Source organism: Phaseolus vulgaris, chromosome 1 (assembly GCF_051622355.1).
Source record: "Phaseolus vulgaris cultivar YP4 chromosome 1, ASM5162235v1, whole genome shotgun sequence".
Lineage (NCBI taxonomy): Eukaryota > Viridiplantae > Streptophyta > Magnoliopsida > Fabales > Fabaceae > Phaseolus > Phaseolus vulgaris.
In genome coordinates this window covers 7,745,564-7,768,121 of record NC_143498.1, presented here as the reverse complement: position 1 = coordinate 7,768,121, position 22,558 = coordinate 7,745,564, and the positions used below count along the sequence as shown (strand labels likewise).

At 28.8% G+C, this 22,558-nt stretch overlaps 3 protein-coding genes across 7 annotated transcripts; 1 reads left to right on the top strand and 2 right to left on the bottom strand.

Annotated features, from left to right (window-relative positions):
• The first annotated feature begins 1,900 nt into the window (after positions 1 to 1,900).
• LOC137813389 (mraW methylase family protein) lies at positions 1,901 to 7,349 on the top strand. 4 transcript variants are annotated; one of them, XR_016519182.1, is made up of 5 exons: positions 1,901 to 2,375; positions 3,820 to 4,044; positions 4,889 to 4,957; positions 5,694 to 5,897; positions 6,559 to 7,349. XR_016519182.1 is itself a non-coding variant. In XM_068615596.2 (5 exons), the coding sequence occupies exons 1-5, from the start codon at positions 2,031 to 2,033 to the stop codon at positions 6,969 to 6,971; spliced, it is 1,245 nt and encodes a 414-aa protein (XP_068471697.1). In that variant the 5' UTR covers positions 1,901 to 2,030; the 3' UTR covers positions 6,972 to 7,349. The 4 variants fall into 4 exon arrangements, 2 of the variants coding, with proteins under 2 accessions (XP_068471697.1, XP_068471696.1); XR_016519181.1 differs by having other exon boundaries at positions 3,820 to 4,048; positions 4,893 to 4,957; XM_068615596.2 differs by having other exon boundaries at positions 5,705 to 5,897.
• Positions 7,350 to 8,958: 1,609 nt separating this feature from the next.
• LOC137813388 (transcription factor) lies at positions 8,959 to 13,717 on the bottom strand. The gene is made up of 4 exons (XM_068615593.1): positions 13,523 to 13,717; positions 9,760 to 9,832; positions 9,622 to 9,677; positions 8,959 to 9,212 (listed from the first exon to the last, which is right to left on the bottom strand). Exons 1-4 carry the CDS (start codon positions 13,567 to 13,569, stop codon positions 9,098 to 9,100), a joined length of 291 nt encoding a protein of 96 aa, XP_068471694.1. The 5' UTR covers positions 13,570 to 13,717; the 3' UTR covers positions 8,959 to 9,097.
• Positions 13,718 to 18,426: 4,709 nt separating this feature from the next.
• Positions 18,427 to 21,570, bottom strand: LOC137813387 (keratin-associated protein (DUF1218)). 2 transcript variants are annotated; one of them, XM_068615592.2, is made up of 4 exons: positions 21,295 to 21,570; positions 21,107 to 21,203; positions 19,592 to 19,812; positions 18,427 to 18,930 (listed from the first exon to the last, which is right to left on the bottom strand). In XM_068615592.2, exons 2-4 carry the CDS (start codon positions 21,194 to 21,196, stop codon positions 18,624 to 18,626), a joined length of 618 nt encoding a protein of 205 aa, XP_068471693.1. In that variant the 5' UTR covers positions 21,197 to 21,203; positions 21,295 to 21,570; the 3' UTR covers positions 18,427 to 18,623. The 2 variants fall into 2 exon arrangements, with proteins under 2 accessions (XP_068471693.1, XP_090155700.1); XM_090299574.1 differs by having other exon boundaries at positions 21,353 to 21,554.
• Positions 21,571 to 22,558: the final 988 nt, after the last annotated feature.

Genomic DNA, 22,558 nt, shown 5'->3' with positions numbered 1-22,558 from the left:
TTCAAAAAAAAAATTGTTCACTTTGTGTTGTTCATTGCCTAAGTTAGACAACAACATCACAAAATGTTGTTTTTGAGATTTTTGTGAAGAAGAATTGGCATTATATAATTTAAAAAGAAGAGTTCAAAGTATTGCAATCCCCTTTAAGAATTCTTTCTCAGTTGTGTTTGTAGGAGGTATCATAAGAGACTCTTCTTCTTCTTCTTTTTAAATCACACCTTCAATTGCCTTTTCTGGGGAGGAAAAATTTATATTTGGTTTAGCTTTAGACACAAATGTTTCTACAAGCATATTCTCGCATGATTTTCTACGGAAGGTAAAATGTTATCAATGTCTGATTCAACTCCAGACAAATATTTTTCTATAATTTCCTTTGCTATTATTTATCTTCCTTATGTGATATATATCTAGAGAAGTTACCCTCCCCTTAAACTTGCTCCTTTAATAGAATCTTTTAAGATAATATTCTTTAAAGGTAATGCTTCTCTTAAATTGTTATTCTACCCTAACACATAATTAAATCAAGTCATCCAAGTTTTGAAAGTAATTAAAAGAAAAAAAAAATTCAATCTTATGACAAATTTCAAAGTTTAACCTCATAACTTTTCCTTAACATCAACCTCAAGCTAACAAATGCTCAAAAGGTATGAATTTCCATTTTAAACAATGTCATCATTTTGTAATATTTTGTAATATTGATGTTGGTATTACGGTAAATTTGCTTTGCAAAATAAATAGACAATTTTTGTAAGTTCATATTCGGTTCATAATGTTTCTGCATAAACAATTAGGTCTGTGAGTCTGCCAAACTTTTCTAAAATAAAACTATTTTTATAAATTTTATGATTTTTCCATTTCATTTTGTTAAACTAAATCTATCCCACTAAAATATGCCAACATTTTTTATTTGTATTTTTATTTTTAAATCATGTATAATAAATAAATTACGTTAAACGAGTAAGACATTAATTGGTGAGTAAAAATATTTTTACGTGAAATTAACAACATAATGATAATATAAGTTCTAGAAGATTTTAAGAATGTTTGAGAAGTTTTAGGGTATTTATACTTTGGTTAGATTTGAGATGAATTCGAAGGTGAATGAAAATTGTAGTTATTTGGATTAAGGAAGAAATGATGAGAAATAAAAAAAAAATTATCAAGATTTGTAAGTGACGTGATTGATAAAATAAATTTTTTAAATAGATAAAGTATAAAATAAAAAATTTATTCTTATATAATTAAATAAAAGTAAAAGTATGATTAAATAAGTTTATGTATAAATAAATTAAAATTTATGTTTTACTTGACACATATTTTTGTATAAATAAATACTTAAACTCTAAATCATATACCTTATACCCTAAATAAATTCTTAAATTATTTAAAATTTTAAATAAATATAAGTTCAAAATTTATTTAATGTTCTATATAAATAAAAATATAAAATAAAATATTTTTTTAAATAAATACAAAATTAAAATTATTTAATATCTTACGTAAATAAAAATATAAAATAAATAAAATTATTAAATTATTAAAATCCTAAATAAATATAAATCTAAATTATTTAAATAAAACATGAAATAAATAAAGTTTTTAAATTATTTAAAATTCTAAATAAATTTAAATTTAAATTATTTAATATCATGTTTAAAAAATCTAAAATAAATAAAAAATTTAAATTATTCAAAATTCAAAATATATACAAATCTTATTTAATATATTATTTAAATAAAAATAAAAAAAAATAAAAAATTTAAATCATTCAAAATTTTAACTAAATACAATTTTTTTTTTAATTTCGTATTTAAATTTTTTTAAAATAAATAAAATGTCTAAATTATTTATAATTCTAAAAAAAAGTATAAATTCTAAATTATTTAATGATAAAGTCTTTATTATTTTAGTTACAACCTAAGACGATAAGACAGCGTTTGGCACAGCGCGGAGGTTAGGTTTGAAGGAAAAGGAAGTTCCGGAATGAGAGTGAAGAGAAGTAGTGAATAGTGTGTTCTCAAATCACAAAAATGGCGATGCTTTGCAAGGTTTCATCTTCACTCTTTCTTTCAGTCTCCCTCAAACCTAAACTCCTCAACCCCACCAATGCCTTTCTGCTTTCTCGTTCAACCGCCACCACCTCAAAGCAGAAGACACAGAACGCAAAACCAGGGTTGGCCAAGGAGAAGCGCAGAACCCGTTCCGACAAACACTTCAACCCAAACGCTATGATTGACCTTTGTAATGTTAACGACGCCGACACCAAGTTCTCTCACATTCCGGTCATGCTGGGCGAAGTCATGGACGTCTTCTCCGCCGTTTCCTTAACCTCCTTCGTCGATTGCACCCTCGGCGCTGCCGGTCACTCCACCGCCGTTAGTACTTTTTTATTTGTTAACTTATAGAGACTCCCTCCCATCAATCTCGCCAACATCAGATTTTTTAACTTGTAAATAAACTGATTTTAGTTCATGGAGAAACTTATTTCTTCTTTATTCTTTTTCTGATTTTCATATGTTAATGTTAATGTTGTAGATCCTATTAGGACATTTCATATTATATACTAGGACAGTATATAGTTGGGATTCACCTTATAAGCCACCGGCTTTATAACTCAACATAGTCTTGAGTTAGACTTAATTACGCTTTGAGTTAGACTTAATTACGCTTCTTAATATGATATCAGAATTTAGAATCTTAGCAAGAGTTCATTTGAGCTTATCAGTCAATCTGCTTTCGAACCAAACCATGCATAAATATATAGTCTCATGCACGAGTTATCAGTCTATCAGCAATCAACCGTCTCAGCGTCAGGGAAATGTGTTGGAAATCAAGGACATTTCATAGTGATGCAAACCTCACCTTATAAGTTGGTTGAATTAAGCTTAAAGTTCACCACTTAATAGTTAAGTCAACTTCTTAATAGTTAAAGTGTTTGTAGAAAAAGTTATCCAAGGATAGGTAGACCTTCTCAATTTGTTTTTGTTCTTGTACATGTAAAACAATTTTTCGTTTGGTCACTAGTACTAGCAATTTGTTTTCGTTTGTACATGTAGTAGTAATAGTATTCTTAATTTGACCCCTACAAGTGTAGGACATTCTTAGTTTGGTTCCTAAATTAAAGGATCAAATTAAAAAGGTTTCACTGGGATAGAAACCAAGTTAAGTATGCACACTCAAATTCATGTATTAGGGGTGATGATGGCAAGAACCAAGTCCGTAATGATTTTACAAATATAAATGTATTGGGACAACTGTAATAAGTTAGACTTAAAGTACGCTTCTTAATATGATATCAAAATTTAGATTCTTAGCAAGAGTTCATTTGAGTTTATCAGTCAATCCGCTATCGAGCCGGACCACGCATAAATATATAGTCTCACGCAAGAGTTATCAGTCTATCGGCAGTATCAGCGTCAGGGAAATGTGTTAGAGATCTCACATTAAGAACATTTCATAGTATTTAAGTGGATGCAATCATGCAAACCTCACCTTATAAGTTGGTTCCTAAATTAAAGGATCAAATTAAAAAGGTTTCATTGGGATAGAAACCAAGTTAAGTATGTACACTCAAATTCATGTGTATTAGGGGTGATGATGGCAAGAACCAAGTCCGAAATGATTTTACAAATATAAATGTATTGGGACAACTGTAATAAGTTTTTTAAGTGTAAATTGATTGGTTCTAGTGACTGAATAAATAATTCGTTGTAGGGACTAACTTAAATGTTTCACCTTCTTGAAATTTGTGGAATTTTCAATTTTCATTTATGCATGTTGTTGAAGGGCTGAGAAATGGAATAAAATGAAATGAAACAGGTGATCAGGGGTCATCCTGAGATGAAGTTTTTCGTGGGGATGGATGTGGACTCTGTGGCACATGACATTGCCCAGCCACGCCTTGATGCCGTTTTAAGTAGTGATGTCAAAGCTTTTACCGTTTTGAGGAATTTTAGAGATGTCAAGTCTGTGCTTAGAGAATTCACTGACTTGAACATGGGTGTTGATGGCATCTTAATGGACTTGGGAATGTCATCTATGCAGGTTTGTTCTACAACTACATATTTGATGTACTTATTGATAAGCATGTCAAAAAATGAGAAGTTAAAATGAAATAAAATTTCTCCTATAGACTAAAATCAGTTTATGTATAAGTTAATTCATATAAGTTCCCTTATTTAGGATACGTTTCAATAAACTTTTCCAAAAACACTTATAGAAGAAGAAAATGGGAATGAAAGATGAAATAAGTTTTTCTGTAAGCTAAAATTATCTTTAAGAACTTAGTTTTAGATTATGCATAAACTAATTTTAACATGTAAGAAATTTATTTCATTGTATGTGTTTCTGGATAAGTTTCTCCAAAACATACCCTTAGTTTCTCCGAAATTGTTATTTTAACTTACGTATACACTAATTTTTAGTTTATAGAAGAAGATTATTTCATTTATTTTCTAAATGTCTGTTGAGAAGTTTATCCAAAGAGGATCATCATATCCTTCATTAACTTACCTGCACGCTTGTGTTTCATCTATTGTGGTTTCAAATTGCAGTTCACTCATTGTAATTGCCAAGACCTCTGTACTTGGATTTGTGCCTGAGTAATTTTTGGATCTCAGACTTCTTGGTGCATTTGGATAAACAACTTAATTAAGCTTTTATAGAATAAATGTTTAGAATCATTTTAGCATTGTTTTATTTTATTTTTTTAAGCAAAGAAGAAATAAGGTTTAGTTGTTTTAAAGTTAAGTTACGAAAGTATAAACTGTCTTTATAAACTCTCCTAAAGCATTTACCGGAGTGCTTATGTCATCACTCCAAAGAAGATTTAAATAAGCTATTCCAAATGAACTAGTGCTGATTTTTTTTTATGTATTTTTGGTTTTAGGTAGACAATCCTGCGAGAGGATTCAGTGTGCTTGGTGATGGACCCCTTGATATGCGGATGGATCCTCAGGTATAGTTTCTCAGGCATTTTGTATCTCTGAAATTTAAGCTCTTTTGATGAAGAATGGGATCGATAGATATGGTGGCAAGCAGCTGTTTGTTTTTATATTGCATCACATGTAACGTTGCTGACATAATAGTTGCAACATTCAAAGTTGCTGGGATGGCATCAAATATATGTTGTTTAATGTTGTCTGTTTATTTTCTTTGTACTCTCTTCGCTTAGTTAAGATGGTTCAATCCAAGTTTCTATTTCTAAACGGTTTGGCTTCTCTAAAGAAAGGGATGCATATGTTCCAAGTATGGAGTTACAGCCAAGTGATTTTTCAATCAATGGCAGCGGTTGTAACAAAGTACCGCCGCATATGCACCAAGTCATGGAGTTGTTAAAATTCATTATGTTATGTGTTAATCAACGATTGTAAGTCTACACTTCTCCCTCTAAAGTGTCCCTCTTTCTTTAAAGGAGTAAAATTTGTTTCTAAAATACCTTTTGTAGAAGTTTAGATATATGATTTGTACTACCAAACTAAGTCATCTGTCTAAACAATGCTGGAAACTCGTTTGATGGCTTTCTTTAATCCTTCTTGTTGACAAAATGTGCATATTTCCTCTTTTACCACACCGTAATACTTTTTGTTGTTTTTGGTAATCAAGGCAAAAAAGTTTCTCATGTAATTATACCCAGTTGACCGTTTGCTGATGAGTAATACATACTTTTTCTTTGCTATTGAACTGATGCACAGGCCTATGACAGGCAAGTCTTAAAGCAGAGGACGTATTAAATTCCTGGCCAGATTCTGAAGTGGGCCGTATCCTAAGAGAATATGGAGAAGAAAGCAATTGGCGAACCCTGCAAAAGAAAATTGTCAATGCCCGATTAAATGGTGGGTTTCACTCGACCACTGATTTGCTAGATCTTATTAGACGTGTGACTCCTCCAATGAAAGGTAGTTCCTTCTCCAGTGTTTTTTCTTTGACTATAAGCATCACTTCTCGTGCATGCCATTAATTAATTATCACATATCATATGCTATGAAGCTTAAACAAGCCTCTTAAATGGTGTGTTTGTGTTGGATACACATATTGGACACTGACACGCGTACGACATGTATAGGTGAAGTGTATAATTCAAAACATACTTTTTGAGTCTCCGACAATTCTAGCACAATTCTAACACAATTTTAAAAAAGACAAATACAGTAATCTTCTAGAATCTCAAACTTATTGTATAAGTTTCTATTATGATTATAGAAATAAGGAACAAATCCTTCTGAACTAGACATGTGAAACATCTTTCTACCACAGAAAAAATTCAGTCATATTTGTTCACATAAATCTTAATTGTCAATTTATATAATTCATAATGATATAATATATAAATCCGTGACCCGTATCCTATATTTTGGAAATTACGCGTCAAAGTGTCTGTGTCAATGTTTGTGCTTGATAGATCATATGTTCCCGTTATGTTTTCTACAATATCATTCCTGATCTTCATGTTTGCAAGAGAATTATAACATAATTTTTCACTCTTACATTTTTTGTTTCATTAGAAGGTGTGAACTGTAATTAATTATCCATGTTCAAACTTCAATTACACTGTAATAGGTGGAAGACAAGGTTGGATAAAGACAGCAACCCGGGTTTTTCAAGCTCTTAGAATTGCTGTTAATGATGAACTGAAGACACTTGAGGATTCCCTCTATTCTTGTTTTGATTGCCTGGCACCGAGGGGTAGACTTGCTGTAATATCTTTTCATAGTCTAGAAGACAGAATTGTGAAGCAGACATTTCTTAATATAATCAAAGGGGGCGAAGATGGTGAAGAAAGAGAGAGTCTCAACAGTTATTTGAGGGAGACTAGTGATGAAATCAAAGAAAAAGAAGCTTGGATAAAGCAAGTAATACATGGCTCAAATGGAACAATTCTCACAAAAAGACCAATCACACCATCAGGAGAAGAAGAAAAATTGAACCGCCGAAGTAGAAGTGCAAAGCTCAGAGTTATTCAGAAGCACTGAAATATAAAACATTGCAAACTGTGTTCTGGTGTAGAGCCCTTAAAACCATTTGTATTCATAGGGTAGCATATCTTTAACCTGGGTGTTCTGCATATTCATCTTCAGAAAGAAAGAAAAAAAATGGTTCTATATTTACAACTTTTCATTAAGAGAAAAAGTGGTCAAAAGCAACTTGCAAATTACCTGATACCTGTTTTACTTGAGAAATTTCTAGCAAATTGCAATCTGGAGATTTGGATTTTAGTACTTCATCCACTTCTTGCATATTTCATCCACCTCAACTGTTAATTGTAATTGTAGCAGAAAGTGTCATGAGTTTACTTGATGTTCATGAAGTGTTTGGTTTAATAGAAAGAGTTATAGCATGTTTGAGGCCAATATTGGATAAAAAGAATGGAAAAATATTAAAGTAATTTACAAAAAACTTTCAAAGTTGAAGTGGGGTGATTTGTAACTTCAAATCCATTGATAACAAAATTTGGAGAATTATTTTCAACAAATATGTGGGATTAAGGAAAATATTTAGCAAAAAGAAAAACACAATTGATTTTTCCTTCTCATTTTTCATTTGAATAAATCGTTCATTGATTTTTTTTTTAAGAGAAATCAGTCACTGGTTTAAATAAATATTAATTTAATGTTTTGTATATACTAAAATATTTTATCATTCTTATAATATCAATATTTTTTATTACCAACTTCTAAACATCATGGTTAAATTAACAATGTTTTTCGATGTATTAAATTTTACTTCTCGTTTTGTTTGACATCTAGAGTCACATAAAAGTGTAAAAATGATTCATTGTAATATTTAATTGTAGATGTTAACTTCTATGAAGAGTTTTACTCACCAAATAACTTGCTTAAATGTATGGCGAAAATTTTTTAAGGACTTATTTGTATGAAAAAAATTATCCAAAGGCCTATAAGTTACTACTACTTCAATCTTTTATAGAACAAATTGAGTATTTATTCAAAAAAGAGTTATAATTTCATAAAATAAACTCAAATATGCATACGTTTCAAATATTTTAAATAATAACTAAAATCATACGTTTTAGGCATACATTATTAAATATTCTAATTACTACTTTAGACATATTTATTAAATATATCTAATATTTAAGAACATTTTTTCATATAATAGTTAATAGTACAAATTATGTATATATAAAAAAAATATTATTGTCTATTATATAACATTAAGCATGGTTGAAATTGGAAGTAATTTGTGTCTTAAAAAATAAAGTGACCTTGAAGTGGTGAATGATTAAAGGGGATGTTTATTTATTAGTATTTGAATGATTAGCGATTATGTTTATTAATTTCGAATATATTTTAATTTTTTACAAATATATTTTGTGTGTATTGAGAGATTTTTAGTTTCATCTATCAGATTTAATATAAGAATTTGTCTGGTAGTGCTCCAAATTTGAAATGCCTATATATGATATGCTTTATATAGAATAAGTAAAAACAATAATTGTATTGAATTTTAAATTGTTTGATTAAACAATTTGGAAAGATTGATATTTTTTAGTAGTTTATTTTCTTCACTTATGCATTCATCATCAAACTTAATATCATATAAATAAGAGAATAATAAGTTTTCTAATTTGTTTATTTTATAGCTTCAAGTTATACATGACACAAACTATCATTCATCTTTCTCTCATGCAATCAAATTTTTATATGAACCTCTAAATAAATATGAACTTTTAAAAACTATATAAACCAAATAAAGAAAATAAAAAACCATAAATAACTTGACACATTTCAAATGAGTTTCAATCACACTCACATCCAAAAGAACTGCAAGTCAAACTCAAGACTCGAATAATAAATATCTTCAACTCTCAAGTTTCATCCCTAAACATTTCCCACCATTATCTGTGCCATGTTCATCTGTGCCACCAATTATCATCCAGGAATTGAAAGTAAATAGAAGTATATTACTGGAGTTACTGAGCATATTATGTACTAAACCCTTCAAACATCATGTATAAAAATTCAAAACTGAATGTGAACATTTTTCCTACTTGAAAGAAACAAATACAGTTTACATTTAGAAGGTAGAAGTTATATAGTACACTTCAACAAACAAATATTCAATAAATAAGGAGATGTCACAACTTCATTTCTTGGCCAAATTCTTCAATAGTTTTTGTAGCTAGAGTCAGAACATCTACAAAAGCACTGAATGATGCCCGCAGAAATCTGGCTTCTGTTGCCTCAAAGTGCCTGAATAAGATTACACATTCAGCGTGCCCTTTAAGCTAAATTAACTAATGAAAGTAGTAAATGAATCCTTTTAGGTAAAAGAGACCAACATGAATGACTAACATATTGCAGATGATATTTAAAATTGTAGTCATGTCAAAATGTCTTCATGAAAAAATTGCAATTAACACAAACATGATGCACATAGGTATCTATAGATAGCAGCATTTCATACACAAATTTAATGGCTAAAAATTAATTGCAATAAAAAACTTCACTTGAGTTACCAAAATTAAGTATTTTATATCTAATTAACTCTTAATAACATGATAACATTAATTGCTTTTAACCAGCAAATGAAGCAATACTAAACTCACCATAAACTCATTTACAAAAACATTCAACTATTAATACTGAAGAGCATACTCACACTGACAGCTTTCCATCTGACACTGACATGCCTCTTTTTACTTTATCAGGTTGCAACTGCAAAAGGCACATAATTATATAAAAACTAGTTGAAAATAATTGGTAAAACATTGGAAAGATCATGTCTTAAGACAGTTACCTCTTTGTCAACTGCTAAGGCAGTATACACAATGGAAGCGTTCTCTTCAGATCCAAAATCCATTTCCATGTCACTGTAATTGTCATTCCGTTTTTAATGACAAGTTTGTCAGTATTTCAGTACACAAGGAAATCTCAGAATTTTCATAGCAAGTTTTTCTCGTGGCAGTGAATCTTTTAAATTCATGAAATTTACACGTAATTAATGTGCATATATTCACTAGATCTGATGATTCTTGAAAACAAAAAAATTTACCATAAATATTTAACAGATTAGTTCATAAACTTGAGATTTTGATTGCATTTTGCTTACTAAGTTCAAGACATTTACACACAATTAATGTACATATATTCACTAGATCAGATGATTCTTAAAAACAAAACATTTTACCGTAAATATTAAGTGATTAGTTCATAAACTTGAGATTTTGGTTGTATCTGGCTTACTAAGTTCTGGTCTAAACAGGACTTGGACCAATTATTTGATTCAGGCAGCGCAAAGCATAAGGAAGCTTTATGATTTGGGTAATTCACTCCAAAAGGCAAGCAAAGGGAATAAGGAAGGGAAACTTCTTATGCTGACTAGATAGACTGGTTAGGAAGGTAACATGAATATAAGGATATGAGTGTATCACAAGCATGACTGACTAAAATCAATTTGCTGACAGTAGTTTTCTCTGAGAAGCCTAGGGCTCTGATTATCTTTTGTTAGAAATTCGGCTCGGTGCCCTTCTGGAATAGAATAACACTCACACTAGTTCTTGTTCCTGGTAACTTACACAGACCTAAATCTATAATTTCATTAGTAGCCCAAGAATTAGGAGGATACACAATGAAATCAAATGCAACAGCTACCAAAATAGAAACTAAGAAATGCCAATCACCTGAGAAATTTAAAAACAACTCAGAGCATTCAATTATTATATTATAATCTAAAATGTCCAGACATGACTGCACAAAAAACTCAAAAATTGTAAGTCTGAAAGTATCAAACGTTTTGTCAACAATGAATTACATCTTTCCTAATATGTTAGTACGGAATTTAAAGTTGTCGGGCAGGAAGGCTTTCCAATCTTTAAATACTTTCTTTTCCCAATATTATGAATCAGCCATAAATTTCTCCTCTAAAAACCTGCCCACATAACTGTTTGAATCTGTATTTGCCCCCTAAATAATGTTACTCTCAAAATATGAACCATTAAATAAAATTGAATTAGAACTTAAGTTCAATGAATAACGAAAATATTTAGTGAAATATCTACCTTTCATTTCATCTAAGAACAAGCTTCAAATTGCATGTAGTATTTCATTTTACATCTCATACCTGTATAATTATATGTACATTACCTACTTAAAATCAACTTTTGCTCCATTTTCACTGGCTATTGCTCATGGAAAAGACACTATCAAAACAGTGATAGAGGGATTATAGACCTCCTATTTTTACAACGTTATTAAGAATAATACAAGTTCAAGCCTAGCAAGGAGAGAGGTAATCTTGCTCTGAAACACTAGAAAGGAAGAGAGAGGAGACTTGCTGAGGGAATTTTACTATTTCTTCTTTGGTTTTGTTACTCAAAAAGGATTCCATAATTTGATTTGTCTGTTCCAAATGTTCTATCCCAGTTCCAATTGTAGCTCATGCGACAAGCATACAAAATTCCAGGATCAAGGTCTATGAATGCCAATTGTAACATACCATAACTATAAGGAAAATTAATGAGGGAATGATATTGTTATGGGCTTCTATTAACTGATCCGCAAGCCAATGTATATGAATTCAAATATGTATTCAGAAGTAAAAAGTGTAATTAGATCGTGCTCCCCTCTCCCAAATCCAGGTTACAGGTCCCAAAAATTCCCTCTCTAACATACCACACATTATTCTAATAGTCCCTTCGCAGTAACTCACGAGCCATATGACGCTCACAGCCAACTAGGTCAGTTACATGACTCGCGTCCTCTCCCTCTCTCTCAATTCTGGTTAGGTACATTTGCATATACTTCCTTTTCTTGTCCACCTGGGTGATCTTGGTATTTGTGTACCTTGGACCATAACAGAAAACAAATAATGTATTCAACCAGAAAGCAGCTTCAAGCAAGCAGAGCAGACAATTAACCCAAGAGCAGAGAACAACAAAATGTAGCCAAAAGATGCCATAAATGTGTAGCCTGCCTGAAAGTAACCACAAAGAGACCAAGAAAGGCCACGAGACAGATAACGGTGCTGCAAACAGAAGCATGGAGGGTGGCAGTGGACCCCACATGTTGAACCACGTAATAAAGAATAATAACTTTTGAAGCTTTTAATCATCTATTTGCATTATAGCTTGAAAAGTAACGGACAGGTATCAATTTGATCTTTATTGAAAGCTTTAACAAAAGGGTATTTGAAACACAAATTACATAAGTTTCAAATTTTGGTTTCATCATGCACTCATACTTTTACAGTTAAAGAATGCAAGAGAAATTTCAAGTGTTTTTTCCTACATAGTTCCTTGTTACTACAAGCTTCTGTCCTAGGTGCTCTCCAACTTTTATCTTCTTACTAAGTCAATATAATAATTCCTATTAATCTCTCAGCAAGCAAAACATGATAATAAAACTCACTATAAAAATTAATCCATACATATCTAGACTAAATTTCTTTTATGCAGGAAATATATTATATTTGGGCAGCAACATAAAGTCTGATCTGGAAACCATTGCCAATATGTGATACATCTCTAATTTCAAATCCTCACAATGAACTTGTCACCCAAGAAGATAAACATTGCAAACATATTTCTAAAATTGCCATCCAAAACTCTATTCTGTTACTATAGCATCTAAATATCCTGCTGGCAGAAATAGAAGTATACATATACACTAGGTTGTCCTTTTACTTGCCCACATCAAGATTTTCAACCATGAGTTTGTAATGGTAAAGCGTCAAGCCATGACAAAAAAAGGTTTCTAAGAAGTAAATACCGTCTGTAATAGTTCAGAAGCACGACTAAAGTAATCAATTTCTACTCAGACAAATACCATCTCACTACTACAAAACAAGATCAATATAAAAACAGCTCCAAAACTCAAAACAAAGGCATAAAACATTATCTGTACAAATTTTAAATAAGAGTTTTCAAGGAAAAACATGGTATATATAGATCCATTTGGACAAACGTCAACATAAACACTTGTAAGAGATGAAAATAAGAAAGTAAAAAAAAACTTTTATAAACTAAAACTAGCTTGTACATAAGCTATATTGTTGAAGTTCTCTCATTAATTATTTGAAAGTTGGTTTTTAACTTGTGCAAAAGCTAATTTTAACTCTTTTTCTCCATTTTTTTCTTCTCTTATAAGTGCTTCTCCTGTATAGCTCTTGTATTTCCTAAATCGAAGAGGGATTATTTGGATGAGATACAGGACAAGACGTGCTAGCTAGCAACACAGAGTAATATTATTGCTTAAAATTGATTGAAAGTTACAAAATCTAAGAGTAAATAGCTAAATTAAAGATAAGGCCCAGGAAAATTTATGATATGTCAATGGTAAAATTGGGTTTCTAGCTTTTCTCCCCACCGGACAGAAGGGTATCAAATCAACAAAATGCAATTTAGAAACCAAATTCAAAATTTGAACAAATATCATCAAGAAGAAATAAAATTCAGTTCTGAATTCTCAATATCAAGAGAAATACACATGCCAAGTCATCATTTGCAGAATGGAAAACCGTGGCTAATTAAAAAATTGGTAGAAAAGTTTAGAAAGAGAGAAACCAGGAGAATTCCCATTGCGGTTGGGAATGTGGTGTGGTGGAAGCCATGTGTGACCCTTCAAAGCGTGGAGTGGCTCTGACTGCAAAGGAAGCGGAAACAGAGTGGCGGAAACAGAGTGGAACAGGATTCTGAAATAGGGTTTCTTTACTAAGGCACAAGGAGGGAAAAGAAAACACACATAAAATGACTTTTTCTTTTGATTTTTTTATAATGTCCACTTTTTTATAATAAAAGGTAGAAAAACAAAAAATAAATTTTATCAGAATTATTAAAATAAAAAATACTTATTAAATTTTCAAACTAGAAATATTTTTATTAAAAATAATTATAAAATAAATAACTTTTATAATTTTATTATATATAATTTTTTATTGTAAGTAGTTAATTGAGTTTTAAAAAAAAGTTATAAACCTAAACCCTAATAATTACATGTAATAATAAGAATCATTGATATATTAATAGTTATAGATTTTATTTCTTAGGAAAAAAAAGGGAATATTATTAATTATAAACTAACTTTAACTTTGACATTTTTTCCCTCAAATGTTTTAAAATAGGAAAATAAAGGATAAAAGGATTTATGCCTTTTTCTAAATAAAATTCACAAAAATAAATAAATAAAACATCTCACAATAAAATATTACTATGTACTAAAATTATTTTTATATCATTTTATGAATATAATAAATGCATAACTTATATTTTTTCCAGTTGAACTTCTCAAATTATTAAACATAATTTTTATTTTGATATTGTTAAGTCTTTAGAAAGACTTATCAAATGATTAAGTATAACTTGGATTTTCATATTTCTAAGACACTACTTAGATTTCTCATAGCATCCAAATAACTTGGAGGTACATCAAGACAAATCACAAGAACTCACATTATTATAACTTACATGTACCTCGAAACAAAGAATAAATTATCAAATCACAATATATCATTCATATACATAATTTACCATCACATATCTAAAAATATATATTAAGCATCTATAAACACAAGCTTTATTTATAGAAATCATCACTCTATCTCTTAAATTTTTGTTGTCATCTCTAGTATTAGATGAATTTATCATCTCTTAAAGAAATATTTGAATCAAATATTCGACTAAGAAGCATATGTCAACATCAACAATCTTTTGAAAAATGAGCTAAAGCTACTATGCTTCACCACCCATTCCCTCGTGCACGTACAATCTATTATAGAAAAGACTATTTGGTCTGTACAGTTATGCGCTTTACACAATGTCAAGTAAAAACATTTTGACCAAGGATTGATAAGTACTTATAGTTATCAAGATGTTGGTTCAAGAGGAAAAACACATCTAATGCATGCATCGAACACATTTAATGCATCATCTATATTCAATTTGATTAGACGAAAGAAAAACCTTCGTATAAGCTGAACTTGCACAACAACCAGAAAAGGATTTATAACAACTCTTTTCTTCAACGCTTATTTTAAAGTCATCCTTCAAGAAGAATAAGAACATGAACCTGAGCTAGAATTTGTGAAGTTTTAAAATGTTGCTGAAATTTTGTTGTACTCTGGAAAGCTTTATAAGAACATTATATGTTCATTAGCAAACTAGTAAAATGTTTACACTGTGTATACGTCTAAGATGTCACCCTCTCTAATGAGCAAACTTTTGTGATATTTTAGATCTGTCTTAGTCAAGAGTGATTGTGTTTAAAAAAAAACAAACTCGATGGACTAGTCAAGAGTGGTAACGTTCCAAATTCAAAGAATACTCACGGGTTAGCCTGAGTGACTACATTCTAAAAGAATACTCAATGGATTAATGAGGAGTAACACTACAATTTGAAAGAATACATGTTTTGTAACATGCAGTAGTAGTTTGCATAGTGAAACTCAATCCGTTAATAAAACTAGACGTAGTCTGCACTGTTAGACAATCTAATATAAAATTTTGAGTAAAATTTTCTTTTCCTAATCTTGTTAAAATTTCATATTAGTAAACATGTATTAACTTAAGAAGGAGAAATTTTTAAACTAAGTTTTTGAAGGTCTTCTCCAAATTAAATAAAATTTACACTCATAAAAATTATATTATGAGTAGCTAATTGAGATTACAAGGTTTAGGTAACTAACAGTAATACTCAGGATCATTACAACACAATTACCAATTGATAAAAACAAATTATACATTTTTTACCTAATTCTTTTTAACCAATTTTAGTAAAATGTAACACTTGGATTAACCACAAATAGAATTGTGTTGTATGAACACCTATTGCCTAAAGGGATAAGCTCCATCACATTCTTATACACTTTTCAATATCAAATAACCAATTAACTAATCCATAACCATTTGTAGACCTTTCCAATAAAGGATACAAGAGGGTCACTTAGCATTCATATTCTCATTTTTTGTTCACAAAAGATTGACATGAGAGTGGAAAAGGAGAAATTTAATTGCTTCTTTACAATATTGAAGTTTTTTAAAAAAAAAAACAAGGTAAAGAGGAAGGAAATGTTATAACATGCTTTTTTTTCACACTTCAAAATTATGTCCTCCATGCACTCTTAAATTTAATTACTATTTTAGTTTTAATATATTTTTGTGAACTTTAGCACCTTGAACTCTTAGTTGTTTGCTAGCTTAGAAATCAACAACTCACCATATGATTTTTTTTTTGTTATAACTTTAATTCTCCATCATGTATCAACTTAGTTGTAATGAAATGAATGCATTTTCATTTTTAATGCATAAATTTTTGTCTCTTAAGTATTATAATGTTAGATGATTTATCTTTGAATATGCTTTCATGAATTTTATTTTATTGTATATGGCAATGCTTTCATGAATATTTTGAGAAAAATATTGATAAAAATATAAAAAAACAAATTAATTTGATTATATTATAAAATAATTTATTATTTTATTTTATTTTATTTTTTTAAAAAAATTATTATGTTAAACATCACTATGAAACTTGATATATAGATTAGGCTAATACCTCATGTTTCAACAATCATCTACCACCACATGAAAAAATATTATTAAGAAAAGTGAAATACAAGCAAATACGAAGATATTAGACCAAAACCCATAAGATAATTTATTACTTCATGATTCTAAGATCTATTTTAATTCATGGTATTGTAAACAATAATTATTATAAGTGAATGATTGATTATTTTAAGTGAATAATCAATTATTTTGGCTGAGTTTAAACACGAATTTAATTGATTAGTTTTAAGCAACAAGTTTTAAAACTTTTTAATTAATTATATAATCTATTTTATAGTTGATTAGAAACTCTGGATTATAAAATTAATTAAATTATTATACATGCATGTATTGTTATAAGTGTTCTAAATTATTGATGAATGATAGAATAATTCATAGAGTAATTAAGGTTGTAAAAGAAATAATCCTACCAAACACAACAAACATCAACCTACTGACCAATTTTCTATAAAAACTTTTTTTTTTTTAATTTAAGGGCTATTTACAAGCTTCTCCGCACACACATTATGATAAATGGTATAGTTGAATTTAGTAACAAAAAATATGATGTCAAAGTAAAGGTGCAACAAAAAAAAACTCTAACTACCAAGAAGTCTTTTTAATAATTATTTTTAATTTAATATAACTTCAAATATTTTAAAAAAAATTCTATAAAAAAATATAATTACTTACTATTCACGCAAAAATTGAATTTAAATTCATAAATATAATTTTTACCATTTTTATATAAAAATCGCTATATTTATTACTCATAAATTTTAATTAATAAATAAAAAATAATAATTAATGAATAATAATTTTTAATTAATAATAATTAAAATTATAGTTTTAATGTATTTATAACGTTATTTGTAAATGTAATATATTATTTATAATATTTTACCACTAATAGTAAATTTATAAATTTATTGAAAAATTAAATTAATGATAATAGTCCTTTACAAAAAAAAATTAATAATAATAAAGTTATTAATTTATTATTTCTAATATAAAATTAATATAATAAATATTACTTTTTTATTACTAATTTAATTATTAAAATAAAATATAATACTAATATTTTACATTTATCAGTTTTCTAACATAAAATAAATTTAATAAATAATATTATTATTATTGTTATTTTGAATTTTATTTAAACTAACAATGATTAATTTATTATTTTAATACATAAAACTTTTTAAATCATATAAATTAATTTGTTTTAATACTCTATATAATATTTTCAAATGAATATTTTTATTATTTTTTAAAACAGTTTTTTTTTTAAATCAGTTGAATTGAACTTCCATTTTTATCTGTTTTCTTACCACCCTCTTAATTATTCACATCTAGAGTTGTCTTCTCTAGCATTTTTACTTTTAAGAAAAACAGGTCAAGTTTTTCACAATAACAAAATATATGTTTCATTCTATTCACTCCTCTATAAGTAATATGACATAGAAAATGGTTAGGACTTAGGTTAAACAACAATATAATAACTTAAGAAAGCCACACCCAAAAAATTTAGTGTGAATCAGAAAATATTTATAATTTATTGTAACTTTATATGGAATGCAATGTTCATGGTAAGTTATTTATAATTCACTGTAAAGTCTTTTAGAAGTAATATTAGAAAATATATTTTAAGTCAAATATTCACAAATTTTACATTTTGTAATGAATTGCAGAAAGTTAAACTCATCTTGAAATAGTGTCTCCCAATTAAGAAAGATTTTATTTTCTATTAAAATTTTATATATATTTACAAAGTTCTTTGCAGCATTATTATAGTACAACTTCAATACATTTTCACAACAAATAAATAATATAATTGTTATATTACAGATAACCCCAGAAGCCTTTAAAGACTAAAAACATTTCAAAAGGAAGCAAAAAGATCCATATCTATCACAAGGTAGCCCTGAAGGATTAAAGGATAGATTTATAGAAAAGGAATCCAAATTATAAACAACTATGTGTTTCTGCAGTAATGCTTAATCACAGAACAACCATTTAAAGTATGTACATTCAATATTTCATGTGAATTGTTCAGAATGATATATTAAAAGGAAACTGCAGAAGTAGCAGTTCAACATTTATTTCCACTTAGTAGTAGAGTTCAGGAACTCCCCTTCAATCCTGAATCAGCATCATAATAGTTATCAGAGGAGGCTGTGCCATATTCACCCTTGTCAACACCGCTGTCTTCTTCCTCAAAGAAGTCCTCGCGAGCATTGCCTGCTAACATAAGGGCAATCAACCACAGGAGAGATGAATCAAGGGACAGAAAGGCACCACCTCCAAGGAGACCAGTCTTGGCTGTAGGGCATTCATATTTGACATCATTGTGTACATTTCGTGTCAGGTGAAGTTGTTCAGTGATTGTTGGCCATAACAGCAAAGCTGCAGCTAATCCAGCGGTGAACCTAGGTAGATACACCATTGCATAGAAGAAAAGTCATTTATGAAAAGATGAGAACAATATATAGATTAGAATGTCATAGTTATCTCCTTTTGCAGTAACATTAATCAAAATTCAAAACCACAAATTGGTAGGCTCCAATATTTCCTGTGATGATTTGTTCATGGAATGCATGGTATTCCCAACATCAAGTGTAACTAACTAATGTCATTATGGTCAACAAAACCATCTTTTGCAAGGATTTTACAGTGGTGATTTACTACTCTTAGTTCATCCATTACCATTCTACATTTAGCATGTCCACAAAATAGGTGTATTCTTCTTGGACCAACACACAAGTGTGTTGTTAATTGACCAAATGCAAGCTCATTTTAGATGTTACATTGAATGAATCACAAAGTAATGGAAATAAATAGGCTGAAAAATCTATGGCACACAAAATAAGCATGTTAAAATAGCTACTCCTTTTCACACTGAAGAATAAGATCCAGAAATGTAATCTCAAACAACACCCCAAGAATGAACTAGTACAATCAGCAGTATCTATCTTTGAATCTTCCATTTCCATGAACGTTGTAGAAACAATAAAAAATTATTTATATCATGCATTATAATTTAATACGTGAAGATTTAATCATGAGAATTGATAAGGAAGAAGTACTTACAAAGAAATGTTGAAGAACACTGTGAAAGTGGTGTGTTTAAACAGAACCCCTTGTGGGATTGACTTTCCTTTGTAAGGGTAAAACAAAGACAGATACCCTACCACAGTGGATGCAACAAGAAATGCTACAGAAAGATACCCCAATACAACAGTTCGATCCGCCGGGTACTTGCAGGTGACAGAGACACCATCCAAACCAGTCACAGGTATTCCAGCAGCTGGCTGCAATGAAATAAGAAAAGAATCACTGGTCAATACAGAAAAAAAAAATAGTGAATTAACAACAAGCTTCAGAAAGAAATCACATTGAACCTACAAAGAACAATCACCCTTCACACAAGGGACACAATACGTCAGAATTGTGCATCATGTGTTATAAATCCATTAGATTACCTCATATATGAAATGCACTTGAGAAGCCAAAAACATAATGGTTTTTAGTGATGCAAAAAAAAAAACCTCCAAACTGTTTGTGCTCAGTTCCAAAAATATGTCTAGCCCCTTTCTAAAACATGTGTTTTACAGATTTCAAATTTACATTCCTATTTAATAAATGCTTGTTAATGTATGTATTATTAACCTTGAACATCAATAGTTTTAGAACAGTGTTAACAATTTGCAAAGAAATTTAGGAGTTCTTTGGTTTGTAAACAAATTTTCCATCTCCATTTGTTGTTTTTATTGTCTGAAAATAGTTTTCTTTTTCAATTTGCTAAGTTTTAGAGAACTTGTTTGATTTTACTACTTTTCTTTCATTTTCAACTTTTACCCAAAACCCATTGTCAACTGTTCTGATGTCAGCGATGGAAAACAATAAGAAAATGTGAGACCCGATTGTTCATGATACTAACACAATGAAAAGAAACAAAAAATAAAAACATTATTTATTTTCAAATTTTGACCTTTTCTACGAAAAGGTATTCAGATAAAATCTTTCCCACTTCTTAACCAAACATATTTTCTGCTTTGTTTTCCATTTTCTTTGAAAAATAAAATGAAAAATACTCAAAGTAAACCGACATATAATTCTACATGCACTCCTAGTGTTATTCTTCCATCAGAGTTGAAGTTTTATCCTAGTAACACATGTTACCTTCAAAGCAAATCTATATTTCCCAGGTTATTGGAATGAAACATAAATGCTAAGGGTGAAACTGCAATCCTGCTAGGAGATCAACACCAAAAGCAACTAAACAACTAAATCTGAATCTTATCTAAACAATTTTCCTACATCAACTGGGTATGTAATTGTAATTATGGATTAGAAATTAAGGTTTTATAAGTGCCCCAACCTGCAGTTAGGACCAGATCAAAATTTTCTGCAATATTAAGGTCTTAGACTCCACAATCTTAGAAAAACAATACTTGAACAACTAAAACAATCATTTGACAAATTATATTATAATAATAGAATGATGAAGTCATATTTTATGCTTAAATATACCTTTTCCATCTAAAATCTTGCTAAAAATTCTTATAAATTACTCTTTAAGATTTAAGATGTTTGAATCGTTACCTTCTTGTTTTCAGCAACAACTCCCAAAATGAAGGACACCACGCCCAACACAGATACGATCAGAGACATCTGTTTCATAGTGGCAGCCATCGTATCCCTGCAAGAACCCAATTCAAACGTAATTCAGACAAACACAAACAGAGAAATCTATGAATAAACAATGAAAAAGGGAATTCGAAAGAACGCGCCTTTTGCAAATATCTTCACAAAAACTAAAACTTTGACAAATTCCCTCTGGTTTCGCACCTTTGGGTGGAGAAAACGCGTATAAATGGAGAAAGATACAAACAAGGAGCCAAACTTTCGGTTACAAACAGAAGTCAACAAGACTTTGAAGATTAATCGAATTTGGATCACATTTTGGGTAAATTCATCTTCTCTTTCTACATTTCTTTTTCAATTCTATCAAGAACAAGAATGGTAGTAACTAATTACAGCTGTTGATGTTGGTTAGATAGAATCATGTGTTGTTTTACCCTCTTTTTGTTTTTTCATTAAAACAACAATTATTTAATGTGGAAATTATTTAATATGTTGAATCTTTCTGTTTTAATTTTGTCCAAATTTGGTTCAAGAAATTATTAATTATAATTATTCATACTAGGTATGCCTCTATGGCATGTCTACTATAATCTATAACCATTAATAATAATTTACATTTATAACTATTAATAAATGGAATATTTTCTATAATCATTTTATAAATAACTTAACTGATTGTAACCTACATAATCTAATACCAATTTTACCTTTATTAATAATTTTATTTTATTATTTTATCTTTTAAATTTATAACTATTTTTTAAAATTTAATTAACTGTTAACAATAAAAAGTTACTTATGATAAATTATAAAAATTACATATTTTATAATTATATTTTGTAAATATATTTTTTATAAATTTAATAATATTTTTTAATAATTATGATAATAATTATTTTTTGTTATCATAAAACAAATTGGACCTATGTGCACAAAATTAGTCAAAACATATTATTTAAATTATACAAAAATTTATAAATAAAAAAATAGTTAATTTTTTTTTCATTAACTTTTATAATATTATAATTATATAATAATAATAATACTTATAAATTTCCATCAAAATACATGAGAGCTTTTATATAAAAATTCTATCAAAATAAAAAAATTATAATAAAATATATATAAAAAATAAGTTATAAAAATAATAATATTATTATAATTTTATAAGTAATTTTTTTATAATGAAAATTAGTAATTTTTTAAATTATATTATATTCACTTTTTTTAATTAAATTTCAGTATCACTTTTCTTAGATAACAATTATGAAATGATACTTAATCTTTTAATTTTTTGTGTTTGATCTTTCGTGAAAAAAAAATTACAAACTAAGTGTTGTTTGATTATCATCATCATTTGTTGAATTTAGTAAAAACCTAATTCTTGAAAAAACTATTTTACCAAGAGAA

Coding starts and splice junctions, on each gene's coding strand:
- LOC137813387 (XM_068615592.2), bottom strand. CDS start 21,196: ATGGCTGCCACTATGAAACAGATGTCTCTGATCGTATCTGTGTTGGGC. Junction 19,813..21,106: donor TTGTTGCTGAAAACAAGAAG/GTAACGATTCAA, acceptor ATTTCATTGCAG/CCAGCTGCTGGAATACCTGT. Junction 18,931..19,591: donor GTGTTCTTCAACATTTCTTT/GTAAGTACTTCT, acceptor GTATCTACCTAG/GTTCACCGCTGGATTAGCTG.
- LOC137813389 (XM_068615596.2), top strand. CDS start 2,031: ATGGCGATGCTTTGCAAGGTTTCATCTTCACTCTTTCTTTCAGTCTCC. Junction 2,376..3,819: donor CTGCCGGTCACTCCACCGCC/GTTAGTACTTTT, acceptor GAAATGAAACAG/GTGATCAGGGGTCATCCTGA. Junction 5,898..6,558: donor TGTGACTCCTCCAATGAAAG/GTAGTTCCTTCT, acceptor ACACTGTAATAG/GTGGAAGACAAGGTTGGATA.
- LOC137813388 (XM_068615593.1), bottom strand. CDS start 13,569: ATGGCTTCCACCACACCACATTCCCAACCGCAATGGGAATTCTCCTG. Junction 9,833..13,522: donor CCGCAATGGGAATTCTCCTG/GTTTCTCTCTTT, acceptor TGACAATTACAG/TGACATGGAAATGGATTTTG. Junction 9,678..9,759: donor CCTTAGCAGTTGACAAAGAG/GTAACTGTCTTA, acceptor TGCCTTTTGCAG/TTGCAACCTGATAAAGTAAA.